The sequence below is a fragment of the Manihot esculenta genome, chromosome 4, assembly GCF_001659605.2.
Source record: "Manihot esculenta cultivar AM560-2 chromosome 4, M.esculenta_v8, whole genome shotgun sequence".
NCBI lineage: Eukaryota > Viridiplantae > Streptophyta > Magnoliopsida > Malpighiales > Euphorbiaceae > Manihot > Manihot esculenta.
Genome location: NC_035164.2, coordinates 35308689 through 35325698, shown reverse-complemented (window position 1 = coordinate 35325698; position 17010 = coordinate 35308689). Strand labels below are relative to the sequence as shown.

The 17010-nt window shown below is 34.1% G+C and overlaps 3 protein-coding genes across 7 annotated transcripts; 1 reads left to right on the top strand and 2 right to left on the bottom strand.

Moving 5' to 3' along the window:
- Positions 1-6669: 6669 nt before the first annotated feature.
- Positions 6670-7606, bottom strand: LOC110612500 (NADPH:quinone oxidoreductase). Its single transcript, XM_021753262.2, has 3 exons — positions 7449-7606; positions 7172-7363; positions 6670-7087 (listed from the first exon to the last, which is right to left on the bottom strand). The coding sequence occupies exons 1-3, from the start codon at positions 7534-7536 to the stop codon at positions 6789-6791; spliced, it is 579 nt and encodes a 192-aa protein (XP_021608954.1). The 5' UTR covers positions 7537-7606; the 3' UTR covers positions 6670-6788.
- Positions 7607-9966: 2360 nt separating this feature from the next.
- LOC110614107 (NADPH:quinone oxidoreductase) lies at positions 9967-10952 on the bottom strand. The gene is made up of 3 exons (XM_021755586.2): positions 10813-10952; positions 10533-10724; positions 9967-10455 (listed from the first exon to the last, which is right to left on the bottom strand). The coding sequence occupies exons 1-3, from the start codon at positions 10898-10900 to the stop codon at positions 10157-10159; spliced, it is 579 nt and encodes a 192-aa protein (XP_021611278.1). The 5' UTR covers positions 10901-10952; the 3' UTR covers positions 9967-10156.
- A 978-nt stretch (positions 10953-11930) lies between these two features.
- On the top strand, positions 11931-16751 carry LOC110613373 (hydroxyproline O-arabinosyltransferase RDN2). Of its 5 annotated transcripts, none has more exons than XM_021754458.2 (9): positions 11931-12160; positions 12978-13601; positions 14364-14431; positions 14524-14725; positions 14956-15053; positions 15184-15253; positions 15371-15442; positions 15628-15753; positions 16379-16751. In XM_021754458.2, exons 2-8 carry the CDS (start codon positions 13182-13184, stop codon positions 15745-15747), a joined length of 1050 nt encoding a protein of 349 aa, XP_021610150.1. In that variant the 5' UTR covers positions 11931-12160; positions 12978-13181; the 3' UTR covers positions 15748-15753; positions 16379-16751. The 5 variants fall into 5 exon arrangements, with proteins under 5 accessions (XP_021610150.1, XP_021610149.1, XP_021610148.1 ...); XM_021754457.2 differs by having other exon boundaries at positions 11932-12160; positions 12984-13601; positions 15628-15741; XM_021754456.2 differs by having other exon boundaries at positions 11934-12160; positions 15628-15741.
- Positions 16752-17010: the final 259 nt, after the last annotated feature.

Below are 17010 nucleotides of genomic sequence, written 5' to 3'. Positions count from 1 at the left end.
TTTTTAGACTAGTGTGGCTTCTTCTTCCCCTCTGGATAGAGAGCATGTCCCTCCCAAGTTCAGAATATGGGTTTGTCTTTTCCATTCATGTTAAGTATAAATATTTTTATTTCTCTTACTTTTCTTTATATTTTGGTTGGATCGTATCCTATATTAGCTGGATATTAGAAATTATATTTTATATAATAGCTAGTTAAAAATTATTAAATAATTTGAATTAATTATTTTAAATTTAAATAAAAAATTATTTAGATTAATTTTAATTGGATTATTATTTATTTATTTATTAATACTTTTTATGACTTTGCCGGCTTATTTACGGGGAGATACATGGCAAGCGTTCCAGTTTAGAGAAAAACTAGTTATTTAGAAACGATTAGACAAAAAAAGGACGAGATCCTACAGGAGTATGTTGCTCGTTTTAATGCAGAAGCCCTCCAGATTCCTAATCTGGACGAACCTTGAGCAGTGGAGGCCATACAGAAAGGAACTACCTTGATGGAGTTTTTCGGGTCCCTAAGTAGAAAACACCATCCTAGCCGAACTCATGCAGAGAGCAGAAAAGTACATCATGTAGGATGATACCCTCATGACCAATTAATTTGCTAGAGAATCCCAAGAAAGGAACTAAATGAAAGGCCGACCAGAAGATCGAAGGAAAGAGTAGGTAGATCGGAGGCTTGATCGAAGCACTAGGGCCTTAAATAGATACCAAGACAATAGAGAAGCTGATCACCGACCTGGGCTCCCTCCCCACGAGACATTACTCCTTTGAATGTCTCCATGGCAGAAGTATTGGTCGTTTTGCAAGACAAGAACTTGATCACATGGCCACAACCTCTACGGTCGGACCCCTAAACCAGAAGCCCCAACCAGTATTGCCAATTCCACAAAACTAATGATCATGATATGAATAACTGCTACCAGTTAAGGAATAAAATAGAAAAGCTTATTAAAAGAGGCAATTGGAAGAATTTTGTAAAAAAAAGGAGGAGCACCCGAAAACAGGCTAGAGGAGAGAAGGAAATCCATCAGGAAAAGGGCAACAAGACCCATCAACGATAGATCCAGCGGAACCATAAATATAATAGTAAGGGAAGAGACAAAGCAGCCCCTCTGAGCTAACAGAAAAAAAAAAAGACGAGGTGGCAAGTTAAAAGAAGTGGAAGTCATGCAAGTTATTAAGCATATTCTAGGGGTAGTGAGTTTTTCAGCAGCCGACAGAGAAGCGGTCAAGATGCCACATGATGATGCTCTGGTGGTAGAAGTCATTATCCACAATTAGGGCTGCGCAATCGGTCGGTTCGGTTCCGAACTGAACCGAAATGAAAAAACCGAAAACCGAAGTGTTAAAATTTTAAAAACCGAAAAAACCGATTATGAATATATAACCGAATCGAATCGAACCGATAAAAATCGGTTTGGTTCGGTTCAAACCGAAATTTGCAATTTTTTTTTTGAATTTTCTATTTCTAATTTCAACAAATAATTCAATACATATTTCACATAAATTTATCAATAAATAAACTCAATTCTTCAACAAGATTCAAAATCCATAGACAATTGATCTCATACAACAAACAAAACCTAAGCAGAGAAAAGCTCCACAGTAAACGCTATACAATGCAAGAACCCAATAAGCAGATTCATTGTTTAGCAATAAAACAAAAATCATACCTCAATAAAAGAGGACAGACAGTCGACGATCGGCGACGACACTCAGCAAATCAATAGGGAGGGAGGAAAAGAGATCGATGGGGAGCGAGCGGTTCGTGACTTTATTCAGCAGATCGACGGGCGGCGACACTCAGCAAATCAATAGGGAGGGAGGGAAAGAGATCGATGGGGAGCGAGCGGTTCGTGACTTCGTTCAGCAGATCGACGGGCGGCGACACTCAGCAAATCAATAGGGAGGGAGGGAAAGAGATCGATAGGGAGCGAGCGATTCGTGACCTCGTTCAGCAGATTGACGGGAAGAAGTTGACGGTTGACGGTCGACGGGAAAGAGAGAGAGATTAATGGGAATGGGATTCGATAATTCATCGTTAGAGATTTTAATTTAGACTGTGAGTGAATAGGGTTTCGGGCTGGGGGGAATCAGGAATGGGGAGGAGAATGCCTGGGGTCGAAAAGGATGGAGATCTAGGGGTGCTGGGTTAAGTAAGAGAGGGGGAGGGCTTGGGCTTGGGTTGGACCTAGTCACTAAATCGGTTATTTCGGTTTGATCGGTTATTTAACATGTTTGAACTGAACCGAACCGAACCGAAAACTGAATAATTTTAAATATATTAACTGAACCAAACCGATCATCCCGACTAACCGAACCGATAAACCGAAATCAACCGGTTCGATTCAGTTTTTCAGTTTAGACCAAGAAATGCTCTCCCCTATCCACAATTTCAAGATTTAGAAGGTTTTGGTGGACGACGGGAGCAAGGTAAATCTCCTTCCACATCAAGTTTTTAAAACCATGAAGATAGCATATGAAAACATGGTCAAAGACCAGGCACCATTGAAAGACATAGGCGGAGTGCCCGTACCCATAGAAGAAAAAATTAAGCTACTAATGACCCTTAAAACGCCACCGACCACCCGGACCCAGTATGTCCAGTTTCTCATAGTCAAGTTGCCACTGACATACAATGCAATCCTGGGCTGACCGATTTTGTATGATTGTAAGGTATCTACGAGTATCAAATACTTATGCATGAAGTTCCCCACTAAGACTCGAGTGCTACCGTAAGGGAAGGTAAGAGGAATCCCAAATGGTGTGCCTGGCAACTATGATAAAAGAAGAAAATGAGGAGGTGCACCCAGAGTTTATGGAGGTTAGGAATGAAGAAAAAGAGTAAAGAACCCAACCTGCATGAGAGCTTGAAATTTTTGTCTTAAATGAAGAGGAACCAGAAAAAAATTTCAATATGAATGCGGACTTGACACGAGAGCAGAAAACAGCCTTGAAAGCCCTAGTCCAAGGTCATACTAACAACTTTGCTTGGAAACCGGCTGACATGCTAGGTATCGACCCCAGGTCATGTCCCACCAACTGAATGTGCGATCAAATGCAAGACTTGTGAGATAAAAAAAGAGAATATATGGAGCTGAAAAAAGAGAAGTTATGAGGATAGAGGTAGAGAAGTTAGTAGAGGCTAATTTTGTAAAGGAAGTGGCTTATCCTGAATGGTTAGCTAATCCCGTTCTTGTAAAAAAATCTAATGGGAAATACCATATGTGTATAGATTTTACTAACCTAAATCAGGTTTGTCTAAAATATTATTATCCTTTGCTTGACATTAATAAATTGGTCGATACTACGGCCGGATTTGAGTATTAGTCTTTTTTAGATCCATGTCAGGATATCACCAAATTTTCATGCATAAAACAGACGAGGAAAAGACTTTCTTTATTACCGATGATGGGACCTACTGCTACCGGACAATGCCTCTTGGGCTAAAGAATGCAGACGCAACCTATTAGAGGTTGATGAATAGAACTTTCAAAGACCAAATAGACCGGAATGTAGAAGTGTATGTAGACGATGTCATAATCAAAAGTCGTTCATTCGAAGAACATGTAGAAGACCTGAAAGAAATTTTTGCTGTCCTTAATCGATACTAGATGAAACTCAATCTGGCCAAGTGTGCATTTTTTATTAAAAGCGGCAAGTTCCTGAGTTACATGGTCAATGCACGAGGAATAGAACCGAACCTAGAGAAGGTCAAAACCATTCTTAAAATCCCCAAACCAAGTTGCATTAGGAATGTTCAGAAATTAACATGAAGGGTCATAACTCTAAACTGATTTATGTCGAAGTCTACAGAAAAATGCCTACCGTTCTTTAAAAAATTGAGAAAATGCCCCAATTTTGAATGGACGGAGAAGTGTCAGTGAGCCTTTGCAGAATTAAAAAGCTACCTTAGCTCCCCAAAAGTCCTTAGTCGGCCAATAGGCGAAGAAGACCTTTATATCTACCTAGTTGCTGCCGACCAAGTGGTTAGTGCAATCTTGGTACGAGAAGAACACAAGATCTAAAAACCAATTTTCTATGTGAGCAAAGTTTTGAAGGGAGCAGAAACTCGATAACTCAATATTGAAAAAGCTGCGCTGGCCCTACTCTTGGCTGTTAAAAAGTTCAAGGTATATTTGAAAAACCTCCAAGGGATTGTAGTCACAGACTTACCACTCAAAAAAATTTTACATAGGCAAAAAATGTCTGGTCAACTGTTAGCCTGGTCGATGAAAATGGGACCCTACTATTTGAAATACAGACCACGAACGACAATAAAATCACAGGCGTTAGCTGATTTTATAGCCAAGTATTTATTCAATGTGGGAAGCTCAGAAATGAAGGAAGGAGAATATCAGACCAAAGAAGTCAATGAAAATGACTACGCCTACCTCTGGACCCTATATGTAGACGGGGCAACTAGGCCGAATTAAAGTGGAGCAGGAGCAATACTAAAGGGGCCAGATGGGTTAGTCATTTCGAATGCCTTATGTTTTAATTTTTTTCATCACCAACAATATGGCTGAGTATGAGGCTTTGATTAATGGGATGCTACTGGTCCTGGAAACCGGAGTGAATGACCTGAATGTACTCAGCGATTCGTAGTTGGTGGTTAACCATGTCTGAGGAATATAAGCAAAAAAATTCCATTTCAGGTAGATCTTATCCCGTGTGAATAGAATGAAGAGGCTGACCTGCTAAGTCGATTAACTTTGAAGAAGATAAAGCAGTTGCCCTAGGAGGTACTCATGGAGACTGTCTAGCAACCCAGTTTTGAGAAAGTAGTGCTAGTCATAAATGTTCACTCCGGGCCGAGCTGAATGGATCTGTTTGTCAGATATCTTGACCAAGGAGAACTACCCGTAGACAAGAATGAGGCAAAGAAAATATTGGCCAAAGCGGAAAATTACCTATACGAAGACGGGGTGCTATTCAAAAGAGGGAAGTCTACACCATGACTCAGGAGGTACTCATGGACCCCTTGAGATCGCGACACGGGTACATGAAAGAGGAAGGGTCTATACCAGTCTGTCCGGTTCGACCATCTTGCGGGAGGACCACCCATTAAAGAATGCAAGTCCGAACTCCTACATCTCCAACCTCACCCATGCACAGAGCGTGCAGGTCAACCTTATTAAAGCACGCAGATTCCCAATGGGGTCATCATTGCACGTGCAGGTAGAGCTGACAGACAAGACACGAGTGATGGACAAGGTATGGTAAAAATGGCTCAACCCACCATAAATGAGCTGCTTGATATTTTTGCCACAACACTCCACCGTCGTATTCAATAGGGTGGTCCGTCAGAACACACCAAAGTAATCAGGTATTAATAACCCTAAACAAATTACACAAAGAGAGGGATTTTTGGTAGTAAAGCTCAAATCCTAGAAGTTCTGGACCTGGAAGAAAAAAAGAATTCTCAACATCCTTAAACCCGAAAAAATCAGTCCGATCTCCTATCCACTCTCAACCACCCAGTTAGATCCATTAATTTCCCAGTGAATCAAACCCTCACTTATGTGTCATCGTCTCCTTAACTCACCGGATCTCAGACTTATCAATTCTTGAGCTATTTTTGGCTCCATAGAGTGAGGTTCTTCCTATCCAACATTGTTTGGCTTGTGTTCCCATCTTTGCTCTAGTCTGATCATCTAAAGCTTTATTTCTTTTGCCTTGAGTGTTTGTTTCTAGGTTTTTGATCTTGCTAAAGCTACTGTAGACATTAGTCATCCTCTCTAAGAGATGAGAGAAAAAATCACTAGAAAGTTAAAGAAAATTAGGGGTGTAAACGAACCGAGCCGAGCCGAGCTTTGAAGAGCTCAAGCTTGGTTCGTTAAAATTTTTTCGAGCTCGAGCCGAATTCGAGCTTTACTCATATCGAACTCGAGCCGAGTATTAAGAAGCTCAAGCTTGGCTCGTTTAGCAAACGAGCTTAGACGAGTCGAGCTTTTATCGAGCTGAGTCGAGCTTTTATCGAGCTGAGTCTCAAATAGTTCACAAATAATTTAATTTATTTAAATGTATAATGAGTTTTAGTTTAAAACTAATAAGTTTAAAATTAAAATAATTTTAGATAAATAAGTATATCTACAAATTAGCATGTAAACTTATAAAAATGAGTTTTTAAATCTTAATGATCTAAATATATGCAAGTTTAAGAGTGTAACTAAACTATATAGAGATGAATTTTAAAAAATTCAGATTTGGCTCATGAAAGTATATGCAGGGTTTAGTTTATTTCTCTTATGATAGTAATTTCAGTTTACTTAACGAGACTGTTCACGAGCCTATTCGCGAGCCTGCTCATGAACTCAGAAACGAGTCGAGCTCACGAGCCTTAACGAACCGAATACTATGGAGCTCAAGCTTGGCTCGTTTACTAAACGAGCCTAAAAATTAAGCTCGAGCTTGGCTCGTTTAGAAATCGAGTCGAGCTCGGTCGAGCTTTTATCGAATCGAATCTCGAATAGCTCACGAATGGCTTGGCTCATTTACACCCCTAAAGAAAATCACACTTTCACCTCTCCATCCAAAAAATTTATCATTCAATGTCACTTCAGTTTTCTGATAATATTTTTCAATAATTTTTCAAATCTTTTCAATGCTATTGTTGTAATTTTCATTATTAATTAATTTAATTTTAGATATGATGATTTTGCCAAATGAAATTCATTCCATTGCTTAACAAACATATCAAAATGTGAAGAAAATAAAATGCAATACAACAATTCTATTTATTCAAATTTTGTCAATTCCATTGCACGTATAATCCTCTCCTCTACTTGTGAAGTCGCAGGGTGAAGTCACGCAGGGCAACCAGAATTTCTTTCAACCTCTCCTTGGTCTCAGCATCGATCAAGTTTCCATCATCATCAAACTTTGCAGGAGACTGGAATGCATTCAAGAAAAATTCAGGTTTGTTTATGAAATGAAGATCTAGATAAACTCCGATTTGGCGAAGATGGTAATGTGATCTCCCACCACCGAAGCCTCCTCCAGCACTCACTACAGCAGCTGTCTTATCTCCCCAACAGTTTGGTGGTAGAGATGCCCAGTCCATGGCGTTCTTCAAAGGTGCTGCAATTTTACACGCTTTTCATTTTAGCAAAAAGTGTGTTTGTCCAGTTTTATCTCGAGTCAGTCAAGAATTATGAGATTTACCACTAAGAGAGTAATTGTTCTCGGGAGAAGCGAAAAGAACACTATCAGCTTTGATAATCTTTTGGCGGAAAGCTTCAACTACTGGTGGATAACTTCCATTGACTATAAGATCAGCGTTCAGCAATGGCAACTGGGATATATCTATCTCCTCAATTTGTATACCATTCACAGACTCCTTGCTAAGCTCAATTGCTAAAATAAATAAGAGAAAACATAAAATTAGCTAAGCACATTCATGGGTTTGAATGAAAATCAATTATAGAGGATGAAAATAAACCAGAACGGATGAGGCCTGAATTGAAGGAAGCTTTGCGGAGAGACCCACTAAGGGCTGCAATCTTGATCACCGGAACAGCTGCTGCCATGTCTCTGATTCTTGATTTTGTTTGGTTTCAATTGATGAATATGCAAAATGCATGCATGCGTAAGCTATTTATACACAAATTTTTAGGAAGAAAATGAACAAAATAATTTTAAAAACAAATAAAGTGGATCTTTTTTGTGGTCAAAAGTTGTGAATTTCAAAAGGATGCATACATCTAGGCTGCCATATATATAAATGAATTTTCTTTCAAAGTTCAACATAAGCTGCTGTTTCTTAATTTTACTATACATTAATTCATCCAATCTAATTAATATATTATTATTTAAAATAAGAAAATTGTTAAATCTGGGTCATATATATGGGTTTTGGTTGAATTCCATGCATCTATATTGGTTCACTGCATAACCGGACAATTAATTGAATAAAGAAATATAGGAGAATCAAACAAATAGACATCCAAATCTACGTATAATTATCATGTAAAAATAATTAACAAAATCTGACCCACAAAATAATTAAAAATAATTAACAAAATAATTAACAAAATCCTTATACTATTCTTATAAGGATTGTGCGCACATTTTAAATCGAATTGAACCCAAATTAAATTGAAAATGAAAAAATTGATAGTATAGAAATTAGTAGTATCGAATTAAATTTTTTTAAATTTTTAATTTTAATTTTAAATATTGTATTAAAATTAATTAAAACCGTATCAAAAAGTTGATTTACATATGTATTTAAATAATTTATAGTAACATTATAATTTTAATATATATTTTTAATAACATGTTTTATATATTATATAATTTAAATAAAATTACATATATATAATTATAATTTTATTTAATTATTAAATATTTTTTATTTTTTTATTCGATCAATTTAGTTAATTGATTATAATTTATTCTATTTAAATGGATTATATATATATAATATAAATTAATAAAATTATATATTAGAATATAAATTATTAAAATAATTATATATATATAATTATTATTTATATATATAATAATAATATGAAATTATTATATCTTTCCATTGGTCAATTATTAAATATTTATAATGATATAATTTAATTAATTTTATTAATTAATTAAAGTTCTATCTATTTAATTATGTATATATACTATTTTAATATTAATAGAATATAAATTACTAAAATAATTATATATAAATAAATATATGTATGTATATGTATTTATAATTATTATTAATAGCTATATGTATATATATAATTATTATGTATTTCGTTATTAGTTAATTATCAAAAATTGATAAGAGTATATCTAACTAATGTAATTAGTTAATTATACTTCGTTTTATTTAAATAGATTATATTATATATTATCTTTATATTAATAGAATTTATACTAATAAAATATAAATTATTAAAATTAATTATATTTATATATATATAATTGCTATTATTATTTATATATATAAAATCGTTAAATATATTATATATATTAATAAAATATAATTTGATAAAATTAAAAATAATTAAATTAAAATAATTGTGATTATTTAAAAATAATAATATTCAATTAAACTATGTAATTTTAAATAAAATTACTTAATTCCTTTATAAAAATTAAAAGAAAACCAAATAAATTTGCAACTAATTATAAGAATCATAAAATTTTATTTAGTTAGAGTTTATTTCTTATAAAAATATTAGAACAAAGTTTTTGGGAGTTTTTTTTTACTTTTTTCCTTTTTTTCTTTTAAGAGTTTGAAAATTATAATATTAAAAATTTATGTTTGGTTATTTAAAATTTTAATATATTTTAGATGAAAATATTATATGATATTATGGATGTTTGATATTATTTAAAAATTTGAATGTGAGATTTGGTAATTTGATATAAATAATATTAGTATTATAGCACTCCGAGATTTAGCCTGGTGGAAAATGCATCCTTGTAACCTTGAGAGTTTTAAGGTTCGACTCCTCCAACCCTCTATTTTACAAAAAAAATAAATATTAGTATTATATTAAAAGTATTTAATTATTTTATTCAAATTTAAATTTTACTATAAAAATTAAAAATTGTACTACAATTAAAATAAAAATAAAAATTGATATTAAAATTAAACCAAAATTGAAAATATATAGAATCATACTAAAATCAAATGTAGAAATCGAATTTTCGCAGGTGTCGGTTCCTTACAGAAGAAATCTTATCACATTAGCGACAAAGCAAAACCCCCAGGAAAAGCAAAAGTGAGTGTGAATGAGCTAGAAAGGGACCGTCGATGTCGGGTTTTTCTATCATTAATTAGAGATAATCCAGTGTCATTAGTTTTATGTAATTCTTTTAGGTTTTAAGATTTTTTTTTATTATTATGTATTTGTTTGATTTTACTATGATTTTGTTAGATATTTTCTTAGGACAACTGATTAATGTGAGTAGTCGATTATTCAGTTTCTTTAAACTGTTTTGTAATTTTTATAGGCTGAAAATGTCAGGAATCAACTGATATATTATTTTTATTTTTGAAAGGTTATAAGTTTGAGCGGATTGATATTTTTTTGTCTTTGATATTTATTCCATTGCATAACAAACACATAAAAAATGTGAAAACAAAATACAGTACAACAATTTTTATTTATTCAGCCCAAATATCTTTGTTGAATGATATTGTCCTCTGCTCTACTTGTGAAGTCGCAGGGTGAAGTCACGCAGGGCAACTAGAATTTCTTTCAACCTCTCCTTTCCCTCAGCATCGGTCAAATTCCCATCATCATCAAACTTTGCCGGTGGCTGGAATACATTCAAGAAAACTTCAGGTTTGTTTATGAAGTGAATATCCAGAAAAACCCCGAGTTGGCGGAGAGGGTACTGTGATCTCCCACCGCCAAAGTCTCCTCCAACACTCACTATAGCAGCTGCCTTGTCTCCCCAACTGTTTGGTGGTATAGAGGCCCAGTCTATGGCGTTCTTCAAAGGCGCTGAAATTTTTACATGCTTTTCATTTCAGTAATCTAGTCTCGTAATGTACATGTTAATCAAGAGTTGGGAGATTTACCACTAAAAGAGTAATTGTTTTCAGGAGAAACAAAAAGAAAACAGTCAGCATCGACAATTTTTTGGCGAAAAGCTTCAACAACGAGTGGATAAGTTCCATTGACGATAAGATCACTGTTCAGCAATGGCAACTCGGATATGTCTATCTGCTCAATTTGTATACCATTCACCCACTCATTGCTCAACTCAATCGCTAAAATGAAAAAGGAAAAATTGTAGGATTAGTTTAGCACGTTCATGGGGGTTTGAATCAAAATCAATTGTAGAGGATGAAAATTTACCAGAACGGATGACTCCTGAACTGAAGGAAGCTTTGCGAAGAGACCCACTAAGGGCAGCAACCTTGATCACCGGAAAAGCTCCTGCCATGTCTCTGATTCTTTGGTTTCAATTGGTGAATATGCAAAATATATGATGTATGTGGAAGCTATTTATACAAAAAATTTTGAGGAAGAAAAAGGAAAAAAATAATTTTACAATTTGGTTAAATGGGTTGGATTTCGAAAGGTTACGTACATGATACATCTTTCGACAAAAGTGGCAGTTTCTTAATTTTGCTTACATTCATCCAATCGAATTATTAATATATAGATTAGAATGTAGTCACGTTTAGAGGTTAAATTCAAATGCATGATCTAGATATTCTTTAATAAAGAAATTAATTATCATGTAAAAATATTAAGAAATTTGCTTTAATTTATTTATACTATTTTTACTTGTATTCTTTTCTTTTGTTGAAAAAAGCTGGCATTTTTCTTATAATAATTCATAAATTTAAATTACATGTTTTTCTAAAAACATATATCATCATTAAAACTAAACCTCTTAAAGAAGATAAATTACCCTCAAAATGATTATGCAGCCAATCACAATCCTGGTTATAAAAATATAGCTTGCAACCAAAATTAAAACAAAATATAAATAAAATTAAAGAACACCACCCAAAAATGATGATGGAAGAAACTCGTGCTTTGAAGTGTGTGTTTATTGCCTATAACAGCTAGCCCCAGTGGTGGTTTTCTTACTTTGATGACCGATTGTTCGATGAAAGTTGTGAAAGAAAAATGCAGCGGGTCTGAAATTCCAAAACATACCTGCATGTTTTATTGGGTCTTATTTTTTTTCAATTTTATAAAGAAACTTATTTATATTCAAGTTTTAATCTTAATATAACTTTAGATTTTTATGACCTTTTTAATGAATTTTATTTTTTTTAAAAAGTTTTGTCACTCCTTACTACATTCTAACTTGAAGAAAAAAAAAATCATGGAATTCACATTTATTTTTTAAAAAACAAAGAAATTTCTTTTTATATTCAGTTACCGGAGTAATTCAAGTGATTAAGCTCATCATAGAGTTTCTTATTACACATTTTTTATTATTTAATTTTCAGGCATATATAGAGGAAGGCATTGCCCCTCCTCTGCTACAAGACAAACAAAAGAAACACTAGAAAGCCAAAAATCTCACTTTCCGAATTTCGCTTTCACTTCTCGATCCCAAAAATCTACCATTAATCATTTGGATCTCTGCGCTCACGTCAACAACTCACACCGGATCGTACGTTGCTCTTCTTCCTCTGTGGGTGCGTACACGATGATGGATAATGGCCGATGAAGTGTCGGATGGGTGATTCTCTGGCTATTTCTTTAAGCTTTTCATGCTTTTTTCATTAACACGATTCATATATTGGTTCTTATTTTTGTATTTATTACCCTTTTTCTTCAAAGCGAATCTCACTTTAATTTTCTTTTCTTATTTTTTAAATAAATTTTCGCACTTTTCTATGTTATTCGTGTAATTTTCAGTTTTTTTAGGTACCCATTTGGTTTATTTAGGCGATTCTAGTATTTTCTGCCAAAATTCACCATTTATTTTGTTCATTTGTGAATTTGCTGATTGAAATTCATGATTTTCTCATGAATTTATTGTGTTTGTTCAACTAATGTAAGTGTCGAAGATGGCTCTCTTTCAGTTTTGCATGTTGTGCATTTATAGTAGTTTGATCGGTTTGTCTCTCTTTTGTGCTTCCTGAATATTTTGCCTTGATTTAACACTGTGGCTCTGATTCCACATTGGTATTGACACTTGAGAACTGGAATTTTGGCGGGTTTGGCTTAAATATTCCTGGAAATTTCTATATGTTATGTGCTGAAACTGTTCAATTGAAGATTTAGCTCAATTAAGTCAATGGTATCTTTCCCTTCTATCTATTGTAAAGTTCATGGCAAATTAATTATTATTGTGGTGTCTATGGCATTACTTTTTATAAAAAAATTGCTTCTAAATTGTGTTGTCAACTAAACTGGAAAGGGCTTTAAAAGTTTTGGATATATTTGGTCTGATGTGTGAAAATTATGCATAGTTTTAGTTTCTTATTTATTGGATCTGAACCTTGCATATTTTGATTTCTGATGAGTTAATTTTTGTCTTAATTCTTACGCAGGCGCAGATTACTGGCTGGAGCTTCAATTGTCTGGAAATTCCAAAATTAAGTCAGACTTTTATCAGATAAAAGTAGTCTTTATAATATATATTCTGGGGTATCATTTTCAAAAACATTGATAGATCCTTGCTTATAAGGTGTTTGGACTTCAACAATTGATTTGTTACTTGTGTGGAGAACCTTGGATCTTGATTTGACCTATCAATGATTGAGAGAAAGGCAATGGGGCGTGCTTCTCCATTGCTTTTGATTCTCTTGGTTCTTGGTTTTTGCTTTGCCACATACAATTTGGTTACCTTGATAATCCACAATAGATCTGTTGGGAAACGGACGCATGACGGTTCAAGTGGTGGTATATTTTTTGATCCTGTTATTGAAATGCCTGAAGATGCAAAGAAACAAAAGAATGCCAAGATCCCATTCCATGTTGCCTTAACAGCAACTGATTCTCCTTACAGCAAATGGCAGTGTCGCATTATGTACTATTGGTATAAGAAGAAGAAAGATCTACCTGGGTCAGAGATGGGAGGATTCACCCGAATTTTGCACTCAGGAAACCCTGACAACTTGATGGATGAGATTCCTACTGTTGTGGTTGATCCTCTTCCAGCAGGTTTGGATCGGGTAAGGTTTCTGCATTTTTGTTGGTTGGAATGCTACCATTTAGCAAAAACATATCTTCAATAGCCAGTTGAGGGGTCTGGTGATTGGGTTTGCTTTTGAGAAGAGGTGTTAATGTGGTTAAGTGGAGAACACGTTGAGCAAACAGTTTTTTTCATCTGAAAGGTTTGCATCTTTAAGTCAAATGCGCCTTATCATTTGGATAGAATCCAGATTTTTGACATTAGCTATTGGTTGTATTAATAATTGAAAAGGAACAAGAAATAATTATTTATTTTGTATCAGGATTTTCTGGGTCTTGTTGTTGCATCCCGAAGTAAGTATCAGTATAGTCATTAATATGCACTGTCGTACAAAAAGAAGATGAATGCAGGAAATTTTGATTGTTTGTTTCAATTGATGATCACATCTAAGAGAGCATGGGTTATGAATGCACCAACAGTTTTCTTAGCTCTTGAGATCTAGAAGTGAAAGCAACAGATAGTAATTACCACATGAAGCTTATACCTTAAATATCTTATTTGAGGACATAATTCTAACCTCTATAAAAATTCAATGTCATGGATTTCGTTCACTGAAAGTTGAATAAAGGTATAAGTTAAATGGTTTTCTAGTTGGGTGACTTGTGAATCTTTATTGAATGCCTTTTTTTTTTTAAATGTTTGTCTTCATCCCATTTGTCTTAAATGGATTTTTCACTTGATTCATCATATGAATCTATTTCATTGATACTTGGTGTTTTGTGGTTTTCAATTTTAATACCAGGGTTATATTGTGCTAAACAGACCTTGGGCTTTTGTGCAGTGGTTGGAAAAAACTACAATCGAAGAAGAGTGAGCTTTTCTATTTCTAATGACCTTGAACTGATAAAATGGACTTTACCTTCACAATTTTCTTAATGCCAATTGCTATGTTATTCTTGCAGATACATATTGATGGCAGAGCCTGATCACATATTTGTAAATCCTCTTCCAAATTTGTCACATGATGGGTATCCAGCTGCTTTTCCATTCTTTTACATTAAACCTGCTGATAATGAAAAAATCATTAGGAAGTTTTATCCAGAGGAGAAAGGCCCTGTGACAAATATTGATCCAATTGGTAATTCTCCTGTAATTATCAAGAAGGTAAAGTCTCTTGTTCTAACTTTCACAATGGGTCAATTATTTACTGCAATACATGTCCTGATCATCTACTTTCATTCTGAATATTGAAAATATCCTTAGTTTATGCTTGTGTAATGAAACTAACTTTGTATGCTGTCAATTGATGGTCTCACTTGTTTGATTATTGCTATTATATCCCCGTGTTTCCATTGGGTGAGAAATAAATCACATTTGGAATTTATATCATTCAGGAATTGCTGGAGAAAATAGCCCCAACATGGATGAATGTTTCCTTGAAAATGAAAGATGATCAGGAGGCTGATAAAACTTTTGGCTGGGTGCTAGAAATGTAAGTGTAAGAATAACTTACTATCTACTGTAGTAACTATTTGCTAACATACTGATAAAGAATTAAGCATTTTAAAGGGAACTCCACATTGACATACTTTTGGCACTCCTGTTTTTCTTGTTGAACTAAGGTATGCATATGCTGTAGCTTCAGCTTTACATGGCGTGAAGCACATTCTTCGGAAAGACTTCATGTTGCAGGTTCAGTCTTGCACTGAAATTAATGTCTAATTTCACTAACTTTAGTAAGATTTGGGGATGAGACATAGCTTTTGTGCATGGGTTGGTTTATAAGAGTCTCCATTGTCAATGATGCAGCCCCCTTGGGATCTCGGAATTGGAAAAAAGTTTATTATTCATTACACTTATGGATGTGACTACAACTTAAAGGTAAAATAAAATTATTTCTTCTTTGTTTTTTTTGAAAAAAAAAGTTCCCATTGCAGTTGAAATTAAAAATTATCACTGTAATCCTTAAATGAAGTTTCTGTTTTTACTTTAGTCACTTTCGTCATCGTTGAAATTGTTAAAATCCATTGTTTTTATTTTATATCTAAGTTCTACTTAATTTTCAGGGTGAGCTAATGTATGGTAAAATTGGAGAGTGGCGATTTGACAAGAGATCCCATCTACGTGGACCTCCACCAAAAAATCTGCCCTTGCCCCCTCCAGGGGTTCCTGAAAGTGTGGTATGAATCAAGGTGTATCAATAATTCAATATTTACACATTACTTTTGCCCTTGCTTCTACTAATTTGAACAAGAAATGCAGTAGTTTATGTTTGCAAGGTAACATTTTTACTGGCTTCCTGCATATAGGCTTTTGAGTTGCCATAGCTTCTACTGACATCTCATTTATACTCTCATTTGGTAGTTTATTAACTGAGAAAACTAATGGATTAGAATTTTGTAAATGTTGGCATATTGTCCAAACAATACTTTTGCCTGGCACCTTACCAACCTTCAACTGATAGTATATAGTTTATTATATCCTACAACATGTGTAAGTATGTCATATACTATAATATATAGTATAGACATTCAAGTGCTATGGTATAAAATCCAGAGAAAAATGGTTGTGGAATTTCTGTCCATCTACTCCTGTGAGAATTATGAACTACTTAACTTGTTGATTTGTGCTCTTATCTCCATTCAAAGAAATTACTTTTGGATCCCTTTTCGTGATGACTTTTTCTTTCATTAATTTCCTTTGATGGAATGGCAATGGCTTTTTTATGTAGATGGAAAGAAGCCCATGGTAAAATCTGCTTCTCTTTCCATGGGATGACAATGAATTCTTTTTCTCATTTTTTCGGCATATCTGCAGGTCTCGCTTGTAAAGATGGTCAATGAAGCTACAGCCAACATTCCTAATTGGGATACTGAGTAGTGAGTAGATATCAGTGCAGTCCAAGTGGTCAACTTTTTCTTTGAGATGGTTGAAATTTTGATCCATAGCAATTCACAAATGTCGCTGTTTAGAAACCTCAGGTTAATTTTTTCAAATTATGGGATATAATAATATAGGTTTAAATTAAGGAAGTTCTTCTATATCTTGATTTAGGATTACAAATTACAATCTTTGGCGCCTAGGCAAGCACACACCAATTTTATTCTTCCTGCATTTTTGGCAGATAAATACAGCATACTCTCAAATTGAGAGAGAAATGAATCAACTTAACGAATTGTTGCTGGTTTGATCTAGTTGAGCTAAATGTTTACATGATGATTAACCTTAATGTTCTGAGTTTTACTAATGCAAAAATAAGGAGTATTGCCTTTATGATATAAGATCTTGGGTTTTTGAATCTTAGAGTGCATTTCAATTATAAGAAGCATAACAAAGGGCACAACCATTGTTTATTAGCGTGTATTTGTACGAGAGATTGTGGGAAGAGTTAAATGAAGGGGGATCACAAGAGATAAGGGAGTGGTTGAAGTTGAAAATATTCCATTTTC

Excerpts from the sequence above, each read along its gene's own strand:
- LOC110613373 (XM_021754457.2), top strand. The coding sequence starts at position 13,182 with ATGATTGAGAGAAAGGCAATGGGGCGTGCTTCTCCATTGCTTTTGATT. Across the intron at positions 13,602-14,363 it reads TTCCAGCAGGTTTGGATCGG|GGTTATATTGTGCTAAACAG; the intron begins GTAAGGTTTCTG and ends TTTTAATACCAG. Across the intron at positions 15,254-15,370 it reads GGAAAGACTTCATGTTGCAG|CCCCCTTGGGATCTCGGAAT; the intron begins GTTCAGTCTTGC and ends TCAATGATGCAG.
- LOC110614107 (XM_021755586.2), bottom strand. The coding sequence starts at position 10,900 with ATGGCAGGAGCTTTTCCGGTGATCAAGGTTGCTGCCCTTAGTGGGTCT. Across the intron at positions 10,725-10,812 it reads TTCAGGAGTCATCCGTTCTG|CGATTGAGTTGAGCAATGAG; the intron begins GTAAATTTTCAT and ends TTTTCATTTTAG. Across the intron at positions 10,456-10,532 it reads AAACAATTACTCTTTTAGTG|CGCCTTTGAAGAACGCCATA; the intron begins GTAAATCTCCCA and ends TAAAAATTTCAG.
- LOC110612500 (XM_021753262.2), bottom strand. The coding sequence starts at position 7,536 with ATGGCAGCAGCTGTTCCGGTGATCAAGATTGCAGCCCTTAGTGGGTCT. Across the intron at positions 7,364-7,448 it reads TTCAGGCCTCATCCGTTCTG|CAATTGAGCTTAGCAAGGAG; the intron begins GTTTATTTTCAT and ends TATTTATTTTAG. Across the intron at positions 7,088-7,171 it reads GAACAATTACTCTCTTAGTG|CACCTTTGAAGAACGCCATG; the intron begins GTAAATCTCATA and ends GTAAAATTGCAG.